Below are 19,188 nucleotides of genomic sequence, written 5' to 3'. Positions count from 1 at the left end.
TTATAGTAATAAATCCTGGAATTGGACCTTCAAACCTGAATCTTACTTTGATTATAATGGTATTTCAGATGTATATTTTTAAAGAACAAGATTTTGTGAATTAATCACGACTTCTAAGTATCTTTCCTAATTATTTTTATCTTTTAAAGAAACATATCCTGTAGATTCATTTCTAATCATAATTTATTTAAAAAAACTGTTGTATGTGTCTGTCTCAGTAAAATGAATTACTTTCACTTTATCTCATAGCTCTAATTACATTAAAAAATTTTTTTGTAGAGATGGGGTCTTGCTATGTTGCCCATGCTAGTCTTAAACTCCTCGTCTCAAGCGATCCTCCTGCTTTAGCCCTAATTTCATTTTATATAATATATATTAATAATACTTTTTGGTGAATGCAAAAGGAAATTATACAGTTGAATAGAATAGAACTAAAAATATTCATTGAATAAAACATGAGAAACAAATGTAATTTGAAAAGTATAATATACAATTTCAGATGTAGGAAATTGGAAAATATTTTAATAAATTATATCACAAAGCAATTAATAGGAATTATCTTTTTAAAGCCACGGATAAAAGAATTAACTCTCAGGAAGATGTATAGTGATTACAGGATAATCATGTTTCTAGGTATATATATTTGCATAAAATTCTCATCCCCCTTTAAAGAAGCTTTTAATAATAGTATTTGAAAGAGGTTTAAAACTGACTTCTCTTTCTTTTTTAAGGTTGGCATGGATCCTATTAGCTGTGTAATACTGGAATTATCAATGATATGCACTGGTGGAGGTGTTACTTGTGCTTTAGAAGATACTTGCTGCTGAGCTGGGCTACTGTATACAGTGTACAATGTGTATTTCTTCAGCCGTATATTTTTTTAAAAACGTACATAGAATCTTAGGCACTTTGCTATTTCTTTTCTAAACTATCAAAAACTCTAGCAGTTTGAAAAGCCTAATATTTATTTGTATGTCAATATTTTTCATTTGATTCCCTATTAGAATTAATTATAAAACTTGAAAACTTCCAGACTTATCCAACTTATAAATAACATATTTCTTCAGACTAGCTTCTTAAAACACTGACCTCTATGAGGTATTTACTGTGCAATAATAACTGATTCATTTTTTGAGAGCTTGAAGCAACCAATGATTTTTCCCTCCACTGCTGTTAATTAATGTCACTTCCAAGAAGAAAAACTGTTCTGTTGTAAAAAATATAGTTGCTCTTAATTCTTGAGAGGTTACTAATAGCAGTAGGATAGAATTATATGAGGTTACCTACAACTACTTAATGTTCTTACACTGTAAGCCTTGTTGCTTTACCCAAGACAAATGTAATTTTATCATTGCTTATGTAGTAGTTTTCTTTTGGAAATGTGCCTTATGTTAAACACTATGTACTTTTACTTTCTGCATTGTCCAGACTTCTTTATTAGATGAAGATGTTTCTTTTTCTGTCTTTTAAACTAAATAGAGTATCATCCAAATAATGGGGCCTATGACTTGAATGAATAGAAATGAATAAGCTGGTGTTTTTTCAAAATGGAAGTAATTTAGATTTGTTCTCCTCATACATAAAATGATTTTAGTTCAGTTTTAACCAGTGAAAACTTTGTTTTTATGAAAAAAAGGAAAACGGTTTCCTATTTGGTTTTATATGTGTTAAATAAATGTGTAAAGTAACCACCAAATGTTATTAGAATTATTCTTCTAGCATTTATACTTTTTTCAACTCCTATTGTGTTTCTTTGTGTGTGATATTTTAATCAAAAGTGGTTGAGTTGTTAACAGTGTTCTTTGAAAGAATTTCTGAAAGGCTTATAAATGTTTGAAATATCACACAAAGGCTGATTTCTAAAAAATATGTATATTAAAACAATAAAGTATTTATTTTGCCTAAAATGTTTTTAGTGGTTTCTTAAACTGCACCATGAAGATTTTGAATTAGATTTGATAGGTAACAAATGAGGTCCAAAAGAATTGCAGCATGTAACCCAATAGGGTGATACTCTCTTTTCCTAGGGAAGTGTCTGTGATGCTCTAAGAAGACAATGCTTTAAAAAATGCTGTTTAACACTAGACCACCCTGGAGAGAGGGCATGATTGAGGCCTCTTTGGCTCATCTAGTTCTGTGGTCATAGTAATTACCATCCGAGGACAAATAAAACTTTTTAAAACTATGCTATTAAACTACAAAGAATAGATATTAAAATACTATTTAACTCTTTGTTCAATAACAGCAGTAATAACACCTATCAACCAAATGCCCCATATTAATAGAAGTATAGTAATCAATTTTAACTATTTAGTTTTGAAGTCCCTTTTAGTTAATTTTTGACAATACAAGATACCCAGATTTTGATAATCAAAATTAGAAATATAACAGTTGCAATAATAGGCTGAGACAATGAGCAAATTACCTACATAGTATGAATGAAATAAGAGGAGTCTCACAACTATCAGAGTTTTATGTTCCTTCTCTCCATTTTATTGTGTACTAAACATTTGAAAGCTATCATGTTCAAGCCACCGTGCTAGCTGTTACGTGGAAATGAAAAATGAAAGGGCCCGAAAAAAAGACAAAGTCCAGGCATCTTTTAATTTATGGATACATTTAGAAGTGTCAACAAATAACTAAAATAATTTGAGAGACTATAGCCTGGGGTGGTCAGAGAAGCCTACCAACGAGATGCGATTTGAGTAAAGTCTTAAAGTAATCAAGGACATTAGCAAAAATTACCAAGAATACATAGATTGAGTTTGAAATACCATGTACATGATGATGAAAGCAATTTTTTTTTAAATGCCAAGTTCATAGTTTGTGCGTATTGTGCTAAGAACTTGCACAAAGCATAGAAGAGGAAGAATCTTCAAATGGTGATTTTGATGTTTGGAGTTGCTGTGAATGATACACCATGAGAAAAACAGGCAGATTTTGAAGTACATTTCAGATTTGAAGTACATTTGAAAAATTCTCAGATTTGAAGTATACTTCTTTCCTCTAAATATATTCAGTTGAATTTCATACATTTAAAAGTAGAATATTTGCTCAGCTGGCCATCTTCAACCTTTTCAGAGGAAAATGAGAATGCAGTAAAGTGTATATAAAAGAATGTAAAGAGAAAGTAAGTCTGGGCAGTTTCTGGAGAAATGCTCTGTTGCCCATGTTCTTCACCTGTACAAATGGGAGTGTGGTCTTAGGGAAGGAATTAAGCAAAATGAAGTGTATGTTCTTCTAGAATTTTTCCTCTCTTGGAAAGAAGGAAATTATAGCACTTCTAGGAAGTAGGAAGAGGAAACATCCTATCACCTTTTAACTGAAGCTGAGGTTCTACGCTTTTAAGCATGACTTAGAGTTACTTGTGAATATTGAAAACATTTAATTAGCACTTATTCTAATTGCATTCTAAATGTATAAAGTTAAAATGTCGTATCTAATTAACAGTTCCTATCCTATACAGTTTCAGTTTCTTCTACTTATTGCTATTGCATGAGGCCTTTTAGTTTTTGTTCTTATTTCCACAACTGATGTTCTATTACTCATATTGAGTAAATAACAGTTTACATACAGTGTCAGTATAATAAATAATACTGTCACAAATCATAAGTAATAACTTGCATACAGAATGTCAGTGCTCAGCAGGGAGTTACAAATACATTAAAAGATAATGCATATCAGACAAATATCAGAGTCCATTTTTCTCACAAGGGTCTTTTTGCACACCCAAAGGAGAAAGACTTAAATTTTTGTGAATAACGAGCTTATTTGCTCACTCCATGATGGTAGTATTAGTGCCTATTTCACAGTTGTTAGAGAAGAATGTAAAGGAACTTAGCACAGCGTTTGGCACAGCTCAGTAAGTTAACTGTTACGGTGATAGTAAAGATGGATAAAGATAGTTGACAGGTAAAAGATTTTAGCAAGTCGAAGCATTAAATGGGAAGGACAGAATATGAACTTACAGATCTAGGACTGACCTTTTTAACTTTGTTGTGTTCTTTCAAGCAATTGAACTAGGGACTGGTAACAGACTGCTGATGCTTCTGTGATATAAAGGGCGAACATTAATTACTGATTTTAAATTTTCAAGAAATTTTGTTCTTTGAAACCAAAAAACTGGTCATGGAATACCATTTAGGACAGTGCTTCTCAAACTTTATTCATACAAATCAAATTACCTGAGAATTTGTAGAAATGAAAATTCTGATTGAGGTCTGGGTCCTACCTTCTGGGATTGAATTTCTGCATGTCAAAAAGCTCCCAGGTGAGGTTGATGGTGCTGCCATGAACTGCACTTTAGTAGCAAGGACTTAGGATAGTAGGTCTTCACTACCTGTCTGCTAGATGCTTCAAAGGAAGGAATTTGTTAAGTAGGAAAAGGATTTTAATCTCCAAGAGGACGTCATCTTAGAGGCTCCTTCAAGAAACTTTTCATTATAGCCAAAGTTCAAAATGAAAAACAAATGTAAGCAAAACACATAGAAAGGAGACCACAGGAGGGCCCACCCAAGGCATTGTGGAATTGTACAATGGCCAAGGAAGGCTGTGTGACAGCAATGATCACAGTAAAAAAAAAAAAAAAAAAAAAAAAAAAATTGCCAATTGCTGTTGATGGCAATGAGTAGTAAGTCCTTATATTGTGTAGACTGGATGTTGAGAAAATGCAAAGACCATCTGAGTGCTTCTAGAGTCAACCAGTCAAGAACCAGAACGAGACCCAATAAAGACTTAGTCTAGAGATGTTGCAGAAAGAGATCGGATCTGGGATATGGAATTTATTTATAGCCATTTATTATAGCCATTGGAGTTTGAAGGAGCTTATCATTCCTTTCAGAGAGATTCATGATAGTTCACCTCTGCAGAGCACACTAATTTGTTATTCGTGTTCCTGAGTTGTTTAGTAAATCCATGTACTGATGATTCATGGTTTTGTTTCAGTACATCTCAAATAATTTTATTATTTCAGCAGTCCAAGATAAAAAAGAAAAAAAAGCCCCTGAAGTATTATAAAGCAGATATCTGAGGAGTAGATTCACAAATATCTATTAGAACTCTGTGCCTGGGCAGAGACTGCTCTTGATAGAATCACCAGGGTCATCAGTTAAATCTCAGTTGTGAATGTCTTGATTTATGTTTAGTCAAAAAGGACTTGCATTGTTATTATTTTATTATTATTATTATACTTTAAGTTATAGGGTACATGTGCACACCGTGCAGGTTTGTTACATATGTATACATATGCCATGTTGCTGTGCTGCACCCATTAACTCACCATTTACATTAGGTATATCTCCTAATGCTTTCCCTCCCCCCTCCTCCCACCCCACGACAGGCCCCAGTGTGTGATGTTCCCCTAACCTATCCATATCTGTACAATATAGACATTTCAACAAAATGATGTGTTTACCCAGTCTTCTTTAGTCTGTGATGACAAATGGAAATGCATTAATGATGACAGATATATTTTTCTCTTTTTCCATCATGTATTGAAAGATATGTTCCTCTCCTAAATCTCATCCATTAATATTGGGGCTCCCTGAGAGTTATTCATACATCTTTATGACAGTCCTAATAGGTCAATTCTAAGTGCTTTCCTCTTCTCTTGCTCTCTCTGTTGAGGGATCCAGTGCTCCCCTGCCCTTCTGCTGGGGACCTCAATTGGCAAAGGTTATGATGATAACATACTGTATGGAAGTGGAGGGAGTGCTTCTCTTGCTGAATTATCTCTTACTACCTTGGCAGCATAGCAGCATTGCTTATAACCCAGCTTTCTCACATGAATCCCTTGTGAAAGAATCTTTGATCATTTCTGCTTTCAGACACATCTCTATGGGACTTGGCCATGGGTAAAAGAACTTAAGGCAGACATTTTGCTATCCTTCCTATCCTCTTTTCTCCTCTAACACTGGAAAGTTCTCTTGCTCTCTGCTAAAATGCCCCCATTTAAATCAACTCATTCAAATTTACCTTGGCTGAATCATAGTAGGAACACAGTGTGGGACCAAACTGTCCCCTCCTACTTTCAGAACCAGACATGCATTTTAATGAAAAATATTGAGCATTCATATTCTAATTTTTCTATTCTGAAATCTTACCACAATTAGTTTCATTCGACCAACATTAATAAACAACTATTGAGTATAAGGAGCTAACAACAATTTTTAATGACCTGATTATACCATTTACTAATTTACTAATTTTACTAGCATTTGAGTCAAGTCTTTCAAAATTCACAAAAGTGAATTTTTATTTTGATACAACTTATTCATTTTTTAATTGTTGCATGAAAAAGCTGAAAGCAGAATGCAAATAACATCATGATTTCATCAGGTATATTCCTAAACCATTTTTTAGAGTAGATTATTAATTCTCTAGAAGTCTTTGGTTGGTCCATTCTGCTCTATAATGGGAAAGAGAAATGAATGAAATGGCCCATGATTCTCTGGATTCTGGATACATATTATGGCAGAAATTATTTTTAGAGGGGCATAGAAACATTGAAGGAAACTTAACTCATCATCAGACATGTACATGGATTATAGTGTACAGTTGTAATCATTACTCAGGATTTTAGGACCATTTTTCCCAAACAGGGTTAACCTCCCACAGGTTTTGAATTTGTGTCTAACAGTCCATTTATATTATTTCTTGGTTAATGGATTAGCTGCATCATGGCAAAGCTGGCTGCAAAACAAGTTTCTCTAAAATACTTTATACTTTCCAGTTAATAACAAAAGGAAAGGGAAAAGAGGAAGAGGCAGTTGGGAGAATTACTAATAGACTAAATTTAGACCTTTTCATGAGAAAAATTCTTCTACGATGAAAAAATTCTAACCACTGGTACTCTCAGAGCAATATGTATTTTTTAAATAATGTGTTCTCAATTTCAGCATTACCGTTCTGCTCTTTTCTTCTTGCCCTTCAAAAAATTCCCTTGAGATTTCAGGTTGTGTAAAACAAGTTAGTTCTTGATGGGATCAGACCTGTAGGTTTGAGTCTGTGTACGGAGCCTGCTAAACACCAAAGACATCTGTATTCACTTCTTTTTCAAAGCAAATAGTGCTGAAAATATACATAACTGAAGGGAGTAGAAAAATGTAAACATCGAGGAGTCCAATTTAGAGGCAGATAGACCTCAATCCCAGACCTAGCATTGCCACTTTCATACCTAAGTCTCACCTTCCTGTAAAATGAGAAGTAACAATTGTACCTATCTCTTTGGTTTACTGGGGAGATTAACAAGTGTAATAGCACAAGGATATTTAGTTAGCTGCCTAGTATGTGGTAAGAGCTCCATAAATATTAGCTATTAGCAAGAGGTGATAACAGTAGAAGAAAAATATAAAATATATAGCAGTATATTAAAATATCAAGATGATACACTGCATTGGTTATCTGAGTCAAACATGAGAGAAAATACAGTTGATTTTATTTCAACTTTATGTTAAACCATTAAATGTAAAAATTATGTAATTTGTCCTGCCTAATCTTTATTTAATTCAGGGAAAGTTCAATGTGGGGTACATTTTTCAGAAGTCTCTCCAACTATTTTGAAGAATCCACATAATTGGCACCATTAATTGGGATCACTAATTAGATAGTTGCCAATGATAAAATGCATCACCCTGTATCATTTACTTAGATTTGGGGCCTCAGAAAACTGGCATTTTTAGTATGGTTATTTGTAGCCCTTTAGTATTTTTTTTTATAAGAATGCCTTGATACTAATATTCTCTTAGGATTATCCTGTTTCTCTTCTCTATTTTTAATTTTTTTAATTGATGAACAACTGAACAGAGCTTTTAAAAGCCTTCCAGCATAGTGATTCTCAGCAGGGCAACGGTAGTTATCAGAGTATGTGTTGTGTGTGTATATTTGCATGTGTGAATGTACACACATATGTACAGGCATGTCATTTTTATTCAGTTTTGTGATTTTTTTGTTTGGAAAATATTCTTTTGAAATACAAACTATAGAAAAGAGCCTTTTAAAATTTCCTGAGCTGGTGAATATGGGTTTTTTAAAAGTTGAGAACAAACTTTCTAACAAATTAAGCCATTTATACTTGCTAGCACTCAGAATTAAATGGTTTGATTTGTTATCAACATAGAAACATCACAAATAAAATATACTCTATCCAGAGTTCATTGTAATATTTACTTTTGAAAGATTCTGCTCTTCAGAATATTAGAATTCTAATGGATGTTTGATAGCCAAGTGATTTTCAACTTGATTTAATTCTGAAAGACATACAATCTAAAGTTGAATAAATATTCAATGGCTAGATATTGCAGAAAAATTGGACAACAATTTTTAAAACACTACTGTGGAACAGGCAGCATCTTCCTGCTAGAGGGAAGAACATACAGCTCTGGGTCAGCTGGTTGCTGAGAGAGGAACACTTACTTCACTATGACTTGTGTATCTTAAGAGACCGAGAATCAGGAAGTGTGGACATCAGTATTTTGTGACCTTGTCGTTTCATTACAAGCAAGAAAAAGAAGAGGCACTTAGGGGAAGTGACGGCCGCTGCCAACTTTTTGTTTCTTATTCAAACAAGGAACATTTAGGCATCTCCAAAATATTCTGGTACAATGCTAGAAAAACATTCTGTATGCAGCAAGTGCTTCTTCTCAGCCCATCTATTTTTATGGTTGCTGGTGAGAAACTTCATAGCTATCTCCCTAAAAGTTAAGAGGCTTTTAATTGATGGTGCTGATCTATAAACACAACTATAAAGAGAGCTTCACAACATCTGTAAAAAGCCCCTGGTTTCGTGGTTATTTTGTTACTAAACTGTATATTTGGCTTTATAAAAGTACATTTATAGATTATACTGTACATAATGTCTTTCCCGTCAAGGGGATATTATATACAAAGATCATGCCATCTGAAGCATTAGCCATTTTAGATTACTTTTTACATTTTCCCCTTATTGAAATAGCTAAGTAAAAGTTCCACTAAGGTCCAATTACACTTAGCAAATATATTTCATCTATTGTACGCCAGGTAATTGGCTTCTTTTCACCAAGCTCCGAGATTCTATAATAACTCCTTCATATCCAATTGTCCCGACTGTTAATGTCTTACTTTCCACCCTCTTACTTCTTGAATTATGGCACTATTTCCCACCTGGGCCTTTCTGCCTACCAGAGTTTGCCTGTAGTCCATGTTTTTCAATTTTGTTAGAGTGATTGTTCTAAATGCAAATATGATCCTGTCACCTCCTCACTCCTATTGCTAAGAGTTATCCATGGATGTCTCATTGTTTTGAGTTGAAGTCCAAATGCATCCCTTTCTTTTTCTTTTTGAGATGGGGCCTCACTGTTTCCAGGCTGGAGTGCAGTGGTGCAATCACAGCTCACTGAAGCCTCAAGCTCCCAGACTCAGATGATCCATCCATCTCAGCCTCCCAGGTAGCTGAGACCACAGGCACATGTCAACACACCCAGCTAATTTTTGTAATTTTGTTGAGATAGGGTCTTACTATGTTGCCCAGGCTGATCTCAAGCTCCTGGGCTCAAGCAATCTGCCCGTCTCGGCCTCCCAAAGCGCTGGGATTACAGGTGTGAGCCACCGTGCCCAACCAAATGCATCCTGTCCTTTCTCCAATCCTCATTTCTCAAAGCCCTCAATATGCAACTGTGCTTCAGTCATACTTGAAGCACGGTTGAGTAACCATGCTGCTCCATGCTTCCCTGTATTTGCAAGTTTTGCCCTCTCTGCTTGGAAGTCCTTTCCTTTTTCTCCAATGCCACCCATGGGTCAAACATCTATTTCTCCATGAAGCCCTTTGTGACCCACCAAACAGAAATCACCACTTTTTATGTGTTTCCAATGTACCTAGAACATACATTTAAATGTGTGTGTGAACATACGTGTGTGTGAAGATGCATATTAGCTTTATTGAAATATTCACAAAATTCACTCATTTAATAATACATACAAATCAATGGTCTTTAGTATGTTTACAGAGTTCTGCAACCATCATCACAATTAATTTTAAACCATTTTCATTACCCCCTAAAACTCTCAGTACCCACTAGCAATCACTCCTGATTTCTCCTCAACCTACACCCACCATAGCTCTAGGTAGCTACTAATCTGCTTTGTGTCTCTATAGACTTGCCTATTCTGGACATTTCATAGAAACGAAATCATACCATGTGTGACTTTTTCTGGCTGGCTTCCTCACTTAGAATAATGTTTGCAAGGTTTATCATGTTGTAGCATACCTCAGTACTTTGTTCTTTTTTGTTGCCAAATAAGATTCCCTTATATGGATATGCCCACATTATATGGATATGCCCTCGGTTTGTTTACCTATTTATCAGCTGATAAACATTTGGGTCCTTTCCATTCTTCGTTTATTATAAATAATGATGCTTTGAACATTTATGTGCAATTTTTCTAAGGACATGTGTTTTCATTCCTTTTGTGTAGACAGCTAGGAGTGGATTCGCTGAGTCATATGATGACTCTATGTTTAACATTTTGAGGATTGTCTTTTTTTTTTTTTTGAAATGGAGTCTTGCTCTGTCACCCAGGCTGGAGTACAGTGGCACAATATTGGCTCACTGCAATCTCCATCTCCCGGGTTCAAGTGATTCTTCTGCCTCAGCCTCCCAAGTAGCTAGGACTATAGGCACATGCCACCAAGCCCAGCTAATTTTTGTATTTTCAGTAGAGATGGGATTTCACCATGTTGTCCAGGATGGTCTTGATCTCCTGACCTCATGATCCACCCGCCTTGGCCTCCCAAAATGCTGGGATTACAGGTATGAGCCACCGCACCCGGCTGAGGATTGTCTTCTAAGGTGACTGAACAACTCTACATCCACCAGTAGTGTATGGGGGTTGCAATTTTTCCCACATCCTTACTAAACTTGTAATGATCAGTCTTTTTTTATTCTAGCCATCCTAGTAGGTGTGAAGTGGTAGCTCGCTGTGATTTTCATGTGCATTTCCCTGAATGATGTTGAGCATCTTTTTGTGTACTTATTGGGCATTTATATATCTTCTTTGGAGAAATGTCTGCTTACATCCTTTAACCATTGTTTATAAATTGAGTTATTTGTCTTCCTATTATTGAGTTATGTGAAATCTTTAAGTTTCCTAGGTGCAAGTTCCTTAGATATAGGATTTGCAACATTTTTCTCTTATTTTGTGGGTTGTCTTTTCACCTTCTTGATGGTGTGCTTTGAAGCTTGAAAGTTTTTAGTTTGGATAAAATTTAATTGATTTATTTCTGTCTTTTGTTGCATCTGCATTTTGGTGTCATATCTGAGAAACCATTGATTAGCCCAGGTCATAAAGATTTACTCTTAGTTATTGTCTAAGAATTTTGTAATTTTAGCTCTTAAATATATGTATTTTATTCCTTTTGAGTTACTTTTTGTACATGGTGTCAGTTAGTGGTCCAATTCTATTTATTTTCATGTGAAATAATTTCAATAGAATGTTTTCAATATTTTCAATAGAAATAAAATTCTATTTTATTTCATGTACATGTCTTTTAATTTTTTTCATTTATTATACTATATTGCAATTCATCATTTAGTTTTCCCAATTATAATAAGAGAGAAACATGTCTTACTTACTATCATATACCCAGCCCAGAGTTTGGCATGTAGTAAGTGTTCTATAAATATTTGTTAAATGGAGTTGAACTAGATGGAAAATATTGACTTTTGCCCCATTATTAAAAACAACAGATTATTTTGATTGAGATATATAATTATTTAAATTTTAGTATGATAATGGTTTACAAGAATATGTTCACTTTATGAACATAAGGATTTCCAAACTCAGTCAGACCTATAATCCATTTAGATATATTTTGTTTACTGTCAGAGAAGAAGAAGAGCTATATTATGGAGTGTTTAATTCTTTTCCATAATTTTGACATCAGTGATAAAAAATATATCCTCTGAATTATTAATGTCTCTATGCAAGTCTTTGTTTACTCAATGTGGCAGATTATATTTTTTAAAGATAGGTCCAAAAATATCTCCTATCCCAAATACTCTTCTAAACTTTGCAATTTCCTCATTAAGAACTGTAGTCTATATGTTTTCCTCCTCTTGCAACTGGTTGGTCTCTGTGACTGCTTTTGAACAATATGAAAAATAGAGTGTGGTGAAGGTAATGACCTGTGACTTTCAAGGTTAGAACATGAAAAATGCCATGCACTTTTATCTGATTCTCTGAATTCTTGCTCTTGTAACCCAGCAACCATACTGTCAGGAAGACCAAGAAGCTTGGGAAGAGGCCTAAATGGAGGCAGACAGAAGCTTCTGGCCTTTGGCCCTGGGGGAACTCCCAGCCAACAGACAGCACCAAATCGCCAATCACTTGAGAAAGTTATGATGAACGTGGATTCTCCAGCCCTAATCAAGCCACCCCAGGTGATATCATGTTGAGTTGAAACAAGTTTTCACTGTTAAGCCCTGCCTGAATTGTGGATTCATGAACAAAATGAATGATTGCTGTTGCTTCAAGACACTAAACTTTCAGGATACTTTATGTCCCCAGAGATATCTGTTACAAATTTTAGTATCTAGAAGTAGGATGCTGCCATAACAAAACCCTATATTTGGCATTGGCTTTGGGCCTGGACTGTGGGAAGCAACTGGAAGGGCTTTGAAGAGATGCCTAGTGAAAACCAAAGGCTTTCAAGTAGAGTGTTAGTGGAAACCTGAAAGACCTTGAGGAGGTTCTCAGTGAAGGTTTAAAGGAAAGTGAGGACAATGGTATTGGGAGGTAAAAGAATGGGAATCCTTGTTGGGTGATGGCACAGAGTTTGCCAACATAATCATCTGTGGTAATGTGTCAAAGAGGAAATAAACCTGCTAAACTCAATTATCTAGTTAAGATTTCCAGGCAGAATATTCAAAATGCCACCTGATTTTTTTTAATCACCTATGATAAAATGTGAGACAAGAGAGATGAGCTAAAAATAGCTTTTAAATGTAAAAGAGTCAGAATTTGCCAGGTTTGAAATAAAATTGTGTTTTATACCCAGATCCTCTAAAAACAATTACCAAATTAAAAATGGCTCTGGAAAAGATAAAATCAAGTGTGGATCCATAAGATTCTTTGTCAATACTTAAGAAAGATTTAAGAGAGTGGCTCACAAAACATTTCAAACAGAAAAAGGTACTTTTATGGATCTTAAGGCCTGTCTGGCCACCTCTTCTCTGTTAAATAACTGGGTGCTCAAGAGCGCCAGACTCCTAAGGATATATTCCCATAACAGTCTCAAGAAAACCACAAATAGATAAGGGCTTATCTTGAAGAGCTTTGCAAATTTGGTTTTTGTCTAATGGAGTTGATTATCAATTAATACACAGAAATCTACAAGGATTTTTAAAGAATTTATTAACTTGAGCTAAAGGTAGAGGAAACAATATAAAACAAAGAGGGCTTTGGATCTTCAAATGTTTAGAGTTTGGAAGCAGGCCATCTCACACTACTGTTTTGTAGCATCAGATTATGCATTGCCATGCTGAGGTAAATCATTCTCCTCTATGTGTCTTAAATCTTCATGTTTCTGTCTTCAAAGGGCATTTCTTATTTCTAATATGACTGGGATTTGAAGAACAAGATGTTGTTTCCAATCCATCACTTTAGTAGGTTTTAAGGGCTTCAAATAAACTGTCACTCTGACTCAGATTGAAAAACACTAGACTTTGTTTTTCTTTCAGAATGAGGTCTCTTCCAACCCCTTTACAGTTTATGATTCCCTTGTATCTATTTTCTGGCTTTATTTTGTATTTCTTAAAATGCATCGGCCAGGACTACATCTAATGCCTCAGAACAGATGTATGCTGCTTTTGCCAGAAAAGAACAATATTATGTTTCTTTACCACAGTAGTACTCTTTTTGATGATCATGAAAACTATATTGTTTATATATAGATTATATTGTTTTGCTAAATATGGTATAGTTGGAAGATTACATAAGTATCTTTGGCCATAAATCTCAGAACAAGGAGGTAACCGTTTTAACTGCTTAGATTAGGAACAGTTCAAAGATTATGGCAAATAAAGTAGGAAGCACATATCTTACCAAATGTGGTTGGTAGAAACAGTAAATATTGGCAGAATCCTGTTTGAATAGTGATGAAGGATTATTCTGTGTTTTCTATTATTCACTTCAATGATGTTGAGTTTGAGGAGGTGAAGTGGAGCCTAAATACATCTGGAACATTTCCTTTTGCATTTGACATTTGGGGACTGGAAGATGGTGTTGCAGCAGGTACATATTTGGAATTGTTTCGGACCTTGTGTGAAGTATGTCTCTCCCTGTTCAGTATGCATTTGCAGTGTCAAGAGTAACTAAGTACCAGTTGAACTACATTCCTCATGAAACAATCTTATTATGGCAAACCCAAAGACCTTAGCCCTGCTGATAATTTCCAGAGTGAAGTGTTCACAAGATGAAATGGAAAAACATCAGCAGCCCATCTTTTTCTTTGTCATCTTTGTTTATGAAAACCTAAAAATGTGAATGAGCTTTCCTTGTTTGTGTTTCCCAAGCTTCATAGGGACATGCATGGAATTTGTCACTGTGAGTTAACAATTCTATGGATGTTCTATACAAGTGGCTTTCTACTGTTTGAACAACCAGTCCGTTTTGCTGGATTCAAAGTTATTTACTTACAAAGAAACAAACCCAATTTGCTCCAATTATTAACTAAAGACCTAATGTTGATTGATGGTGGAATCTAACTTTTTAGTTCCTTATCATTTAATTAGTCAATTTTTGTACCGAATAACAGAGTGAACATCAGGTCTTCATTTCTGATTTACTATAGCAGGATAACTTTTTTCATATTAATTTATGTTTGTTTTCCTAGTATTTTGCTCACTCTATTTAGAATACAAAGGCCAAGCCTTAAAATCGCTTGCCTCAGGGTTGTGATGCAGGACTGATTTCCTAATACCAAAGGAAAATAGGCTGCTGTTCTAAACTAGGCGCTCCACAGTACTCCACTCTGACCTTTGTCTTTTGACTGTTAGTTGAGAAAAACCACCGCCACCAGCACCACCAGGCAGCAACAACAACCTTTATATGGCAGGGTCCCTGGAGAACCAAGTATGGTACAGGCTGGGTATTCTCAGATGAGACACTCGCTGTTCAACTCAGATTACTCTTAGAGAAAAAGAACTTCCTGTAGAGAGAAGACCACACACCCTTTGTATAAGATAGTTCTCAGGGAGATGAAGGGACGAACTTTTGTGAACCTCAAAGTTCATTTAAAAGTAAACAATCTAATAGAACTTCCTGTCACTGGATTAGAAGGAAGTTAGGGACTTTAGACAAAAGACAAGGGCCAAAAGAATTTAGGGGATTTCTTAAATGTGTAGTTTTTCCATGATTGTTTGGTTTTTAATGTCCATCTGCTTTCCTAAAATGATCATTAGTGATAAACATACATTGAAAAAGATCTGTGCACAGCATCCTCCCCTTTATGCATGGGGCATATGATCCAAGAGGTTTTGAAGATGCCTGAAATCCCAGATAGTACTGAACCCCCTATGTGCTATGCTTTTTCCTGTACTTAGATACCTATGTTAAAGTTTAGTTTACAAATTAGGTAAGGAAGAGGTTAACAATGATAACCAATAATAAAATAGAACAATTGTACCAATACACTGCAGTAAAAATTATGTGAATAGGATCTCTCTCCCAAATATCTTACTGTACTCACCATTCTTGTGATGACGTGAGATGACAAATGGCTACATGATGAGATGAAATGAGATGAATGATGTAGGCACTCTGACGTAGAGGTAGGCTACATTTGGATCATCTGCTTTTGGGTGATCTTGCATCATGGAGCCATGACAATGTTGATGGTTGGATGTCAGGAGCAGATAATGTCAATGACTAACGGGCAGGCAGCATGTACAGCGTGGATACTCTGTGCAAAGGGGTGGTTCACATGGCGGGCAGGACAGAGAGAAACATCTTGAGATTTCCCCATGCTCCTCAGAATGGCACACAATTTAAAACTTGTTAATTATTTCTGGAATTTTCCATTTAATAGTTGTGAATCACCATTAATTATTTCTGGAATTTTCCATTAAATAGTTGTGAATCACCATTTACCACAGGTAACTCAAATTGCAAAAAACAAAATCATGGATGAGAGGTCAGGGGTGGGCTACAGTACTTTTCTCGGGGATCAGGTAGTGAAACTGTGCCCAGTGTTTAGACACTCTTTGGGGAAAAGCCCAAGGAATAGTACACAAAGAGGGACTCTCATCTGGTGAAAATCTGTTGATCCTATGCTGTTTGACTGATCCTACAACACAAATGAGATGGGTATTTAATTCATTCAATGTGAATTGAATATGCAGAAATGGAATTTTTTTATTTCCCTTAAACTGAACTTGCTTATCATGTCCATTTGTATTTGGTGCTTATCAAAGTATAAATTTCAAAAAATTAAAAACATGACTCAAATATAAAATCAACAAATGTAGAAGACTGAATTAATAACCAAGGAAACTAGAGGGATAATAAAGCTAATTGCAAAATGCACAGGTCAAGCAGAAATATTATAGTACTCGGAAAAAATACTGAAATAAGATCATTACCTTAAAATTTAAAATTTTGGGTTTTACTCTTTTCTATCAGAAAGAACTTACTTATATCTCTACAGAGCAAAATTAATTTGAAATGTTATTGAACAAAAATTATTTGAATTTCTGTCAGGTTTCTACAAATTAACATTTCCTTTTTTAGAATTGTAATATACTTTAATTAACAGAAAACAGTAAGTTGAAACAAAGCTATATGCTCTTGAAGAATCAACCTGTTGTCTGTTTTCAACTTTGGGATTTTCCCTTTTAATGTGCTGATGTAATTAATTATATTTTCTCTCAAACTGGGAAGTACAGGGTCGTTTCTTCTGATTTATGATTCCAATAAGGCGGTACATTGTAATATCAATTATTTTGGCATTTATTTCGTGCAAAACTGTGAACCAGTATTGATTTTAAAAAATTTTAAGTGCATTCAGAAGTCTTAAAATAAAATGGTTAATGAAACTAAAGGCTTAATGAATTTTAAATACCAAGTGTATTAATATATTACAAAATATAATTTAAATCATAATTTATAAATATGTAAATGCCAAACACTATCATTTTATTATAAACCAACAAAAAATTTAGAAAAACAAAGTATTAAATCAAATACTCTAAAAGTACTAAAAGTTTAATCATAAGAAATAACATTATTCAATTTTAAATTACAAAAGAAAACAAAATCTGTGAATGATGATGTGGTGAAGTGACAAGGTTACTTTTGTGTAAATTGTTCTGATGCTGAAAAACGCTTTTTGACTTTAGTCAGAATAGTGTGACCTCTAACTCCAATTTGAATATTGTAGAGGTGTAAAAGAGATGCTTTCTAAATGAGGACACCATTGTTTCATGTAAGGTTTTGAAGTGGTGTAACTACTCTCTAGGAACGTCTCAAGATGTAGTGACATAAGACATAAATAATGCCAGTTCCACTGCCTACCCTTCAACTCCGGCTACGTTAAAGATTTTCTTCCTAATACAGTAGTTCCCATTTATCCTCAGGGGATATATTCCAAGACTCCTAGTAGATGCCTAAAATTGTGAATAGGTAGGAACCTGATTGCTGTCAGTCAGAACACATTTCTGTTCATGTCTTCTGCACACACATTTCATGTCTTTTAGCTAAACACTTATCACACACTGTGGTAACAACTTTCACAATTTGAAGTGAGACAGCAAAATGAGCGCAAAAGTTCTTTTTCCTTCCCACTTACATGGACAGAAAATTCATTTTTAATGTAGATCTTAGCAACTTCAGCATATAATTTGTGCCTTTTTTTAAAGTCAAGAACTTTCACCTTTTCACTTAAAGGATGCACTTTATGGCTCCTCTTTGGCATATCCAATAGCCAGCATCACTACTCTTGCACTTTGGAGCCATTATTAAGTAAAATAAGGGTTACTGGAACACAAGCACTGTGATAGGTCTTCTGTATTTAAATAAGCCCTATGCTATCTCCATTATATGGTGCACACCCTAGTCTAGTATACTTTGAGGCTGCTTTCAGTTAGAATTCCAGGCCCAGAGTGAAGAAAAGTTGTTTCTGCCCACAGTTCAGAGCTATTCGGGCACTTTTGTCATGCAGCTTACTGTCCAACCTACCCTTCTTCCTACCTGAGTTGGAAGCAGGGCAGGGGCCTCTCTGTAAACTCACCTATGACTCACTTACCTGCTCTGCTCACTTTCAAGATTCTTTTCATACCTAAGAAGGTTTGTTAGTTTTTGTTTTCTTTCTTTGGGCTGGAAGACTGTTCTCATGTCATTTCCTGTGTCATTTATATTTAAAGATTTTTAGTAAAATAATTTTCTCAGCCTTCCAGGCTTTGTTTCTTGATATTGAAAGGAAAAATTATAGAATTTTTAAAACAAAAAAACAAAACAAAACAAACTGTGTATCTCTATCTCTTGCCTGCCTCTTGAATTAAAAATAAATTTCAGACTGTTCTTGCTGAAATTAATTTGAGGGATCTGTTTTTGAAAGCAAAAAGCCAAACTCTAAAAACTTTATCTATTCTAACTATAATAATCTTATTCTTCCCAGAAGTAATGAATATCTGTAACTGAATAGGCATAACATTTTAAAAAGATACGAGGAAGTGCCAAAAAGAAAAGCATAGTAATGTATTCAAAAGTATTACCTCACTACACAAATAGAATACAAGATTTTCTACCCACACATTAAAAAAAAAAGAGAATTAGGTAACCACAAACAATTGTTTTAAAATAGCAGTATTGAGTTCTAAGCCACTTTTCTCTCTTTTCCTTGTCCATGGAACTGCCAGAACTCAGATGTTGAAGTCGTTTTCTTCCTTGGCAGAGTTTCTGGCATGGATTCCTTATAGCTAGTGTGCATTTGCTCCCCCTCACTCCACTGGTCTCTGGATTGCTGCCTGTCTTCCGTCTTCCGTGTCATACCTTGGAGTGTCATTTTGGGGTTTGCTGGGATCCCTCCATCTCTCTTAGTCCCAGGGTGTGCTTGGGCTCTTCTAGCAAATAATACTTCCCAGCAGTATTTTGTGTGTGTGTGTGGTTTCTGTGTAGAGCAGTCTTTTTTCATTTTCTCAGATTCTATTAATAATCCCA

General features: G+C 34.9%; 2 protein-coding genes across 8 annotated transcripts in view; one reads left to right on the top strand and one right to left on the bottom strand.

The window, feature by feature from the left end:
• The window catches only part of ITPRID2 (ITPR interacting domain containing 2), a 424,384-nt gene extending 422,477 nt beyond the window's left edge, over positions 1 to 1,907 (top strand). For all 5 annotated transcript variants that reach the window (XM_050750524.1, XM_050750527.1, XM_050750526.1 and 2 more), the window contains one exon: positions 732 to 1,907. Coding sequence is in view for 1 of the 5 variants with exons in the window: in XM_050750528.1 (XP_050606485.1) it covers positions 732 to 827 (96 nt within the window). In the remaining 4 variants the exon portion in view is untranslated. The remainder of the gene's footprint in view (positions 1 to 731) is intronic.
• NEUROD1 (neuronal differentiation 1) overlaps positions 1 to 19,188 on the bottom strand; it is a 1,109,848-nt gene that overhangs the window by 263,450 nt on the left and 827,210 nt on the right. The window lies entirely within an intron of this gene.

Source organism: Macaca thibetana, chromosome 12 (genome assembly GCF_024542745.1).
Source record: "Macaca thibetana thibetana isolate TM-01 chromosome 12, ASM2454274v1, whole genome shotgun sequence".
Classification (NCBI taxonomy): domain Eukaryota; kingdom Metazoa; phylum Chordata; class Mammalia; order Primates; family Cercopithecidae; genus Macaca; species Macaca thibetana.
The sequence above is the reverse complement of the archived record's forward strand: the minus strand, read 5'-3'. Positions and strand labels throughout refer to the sequence as shown.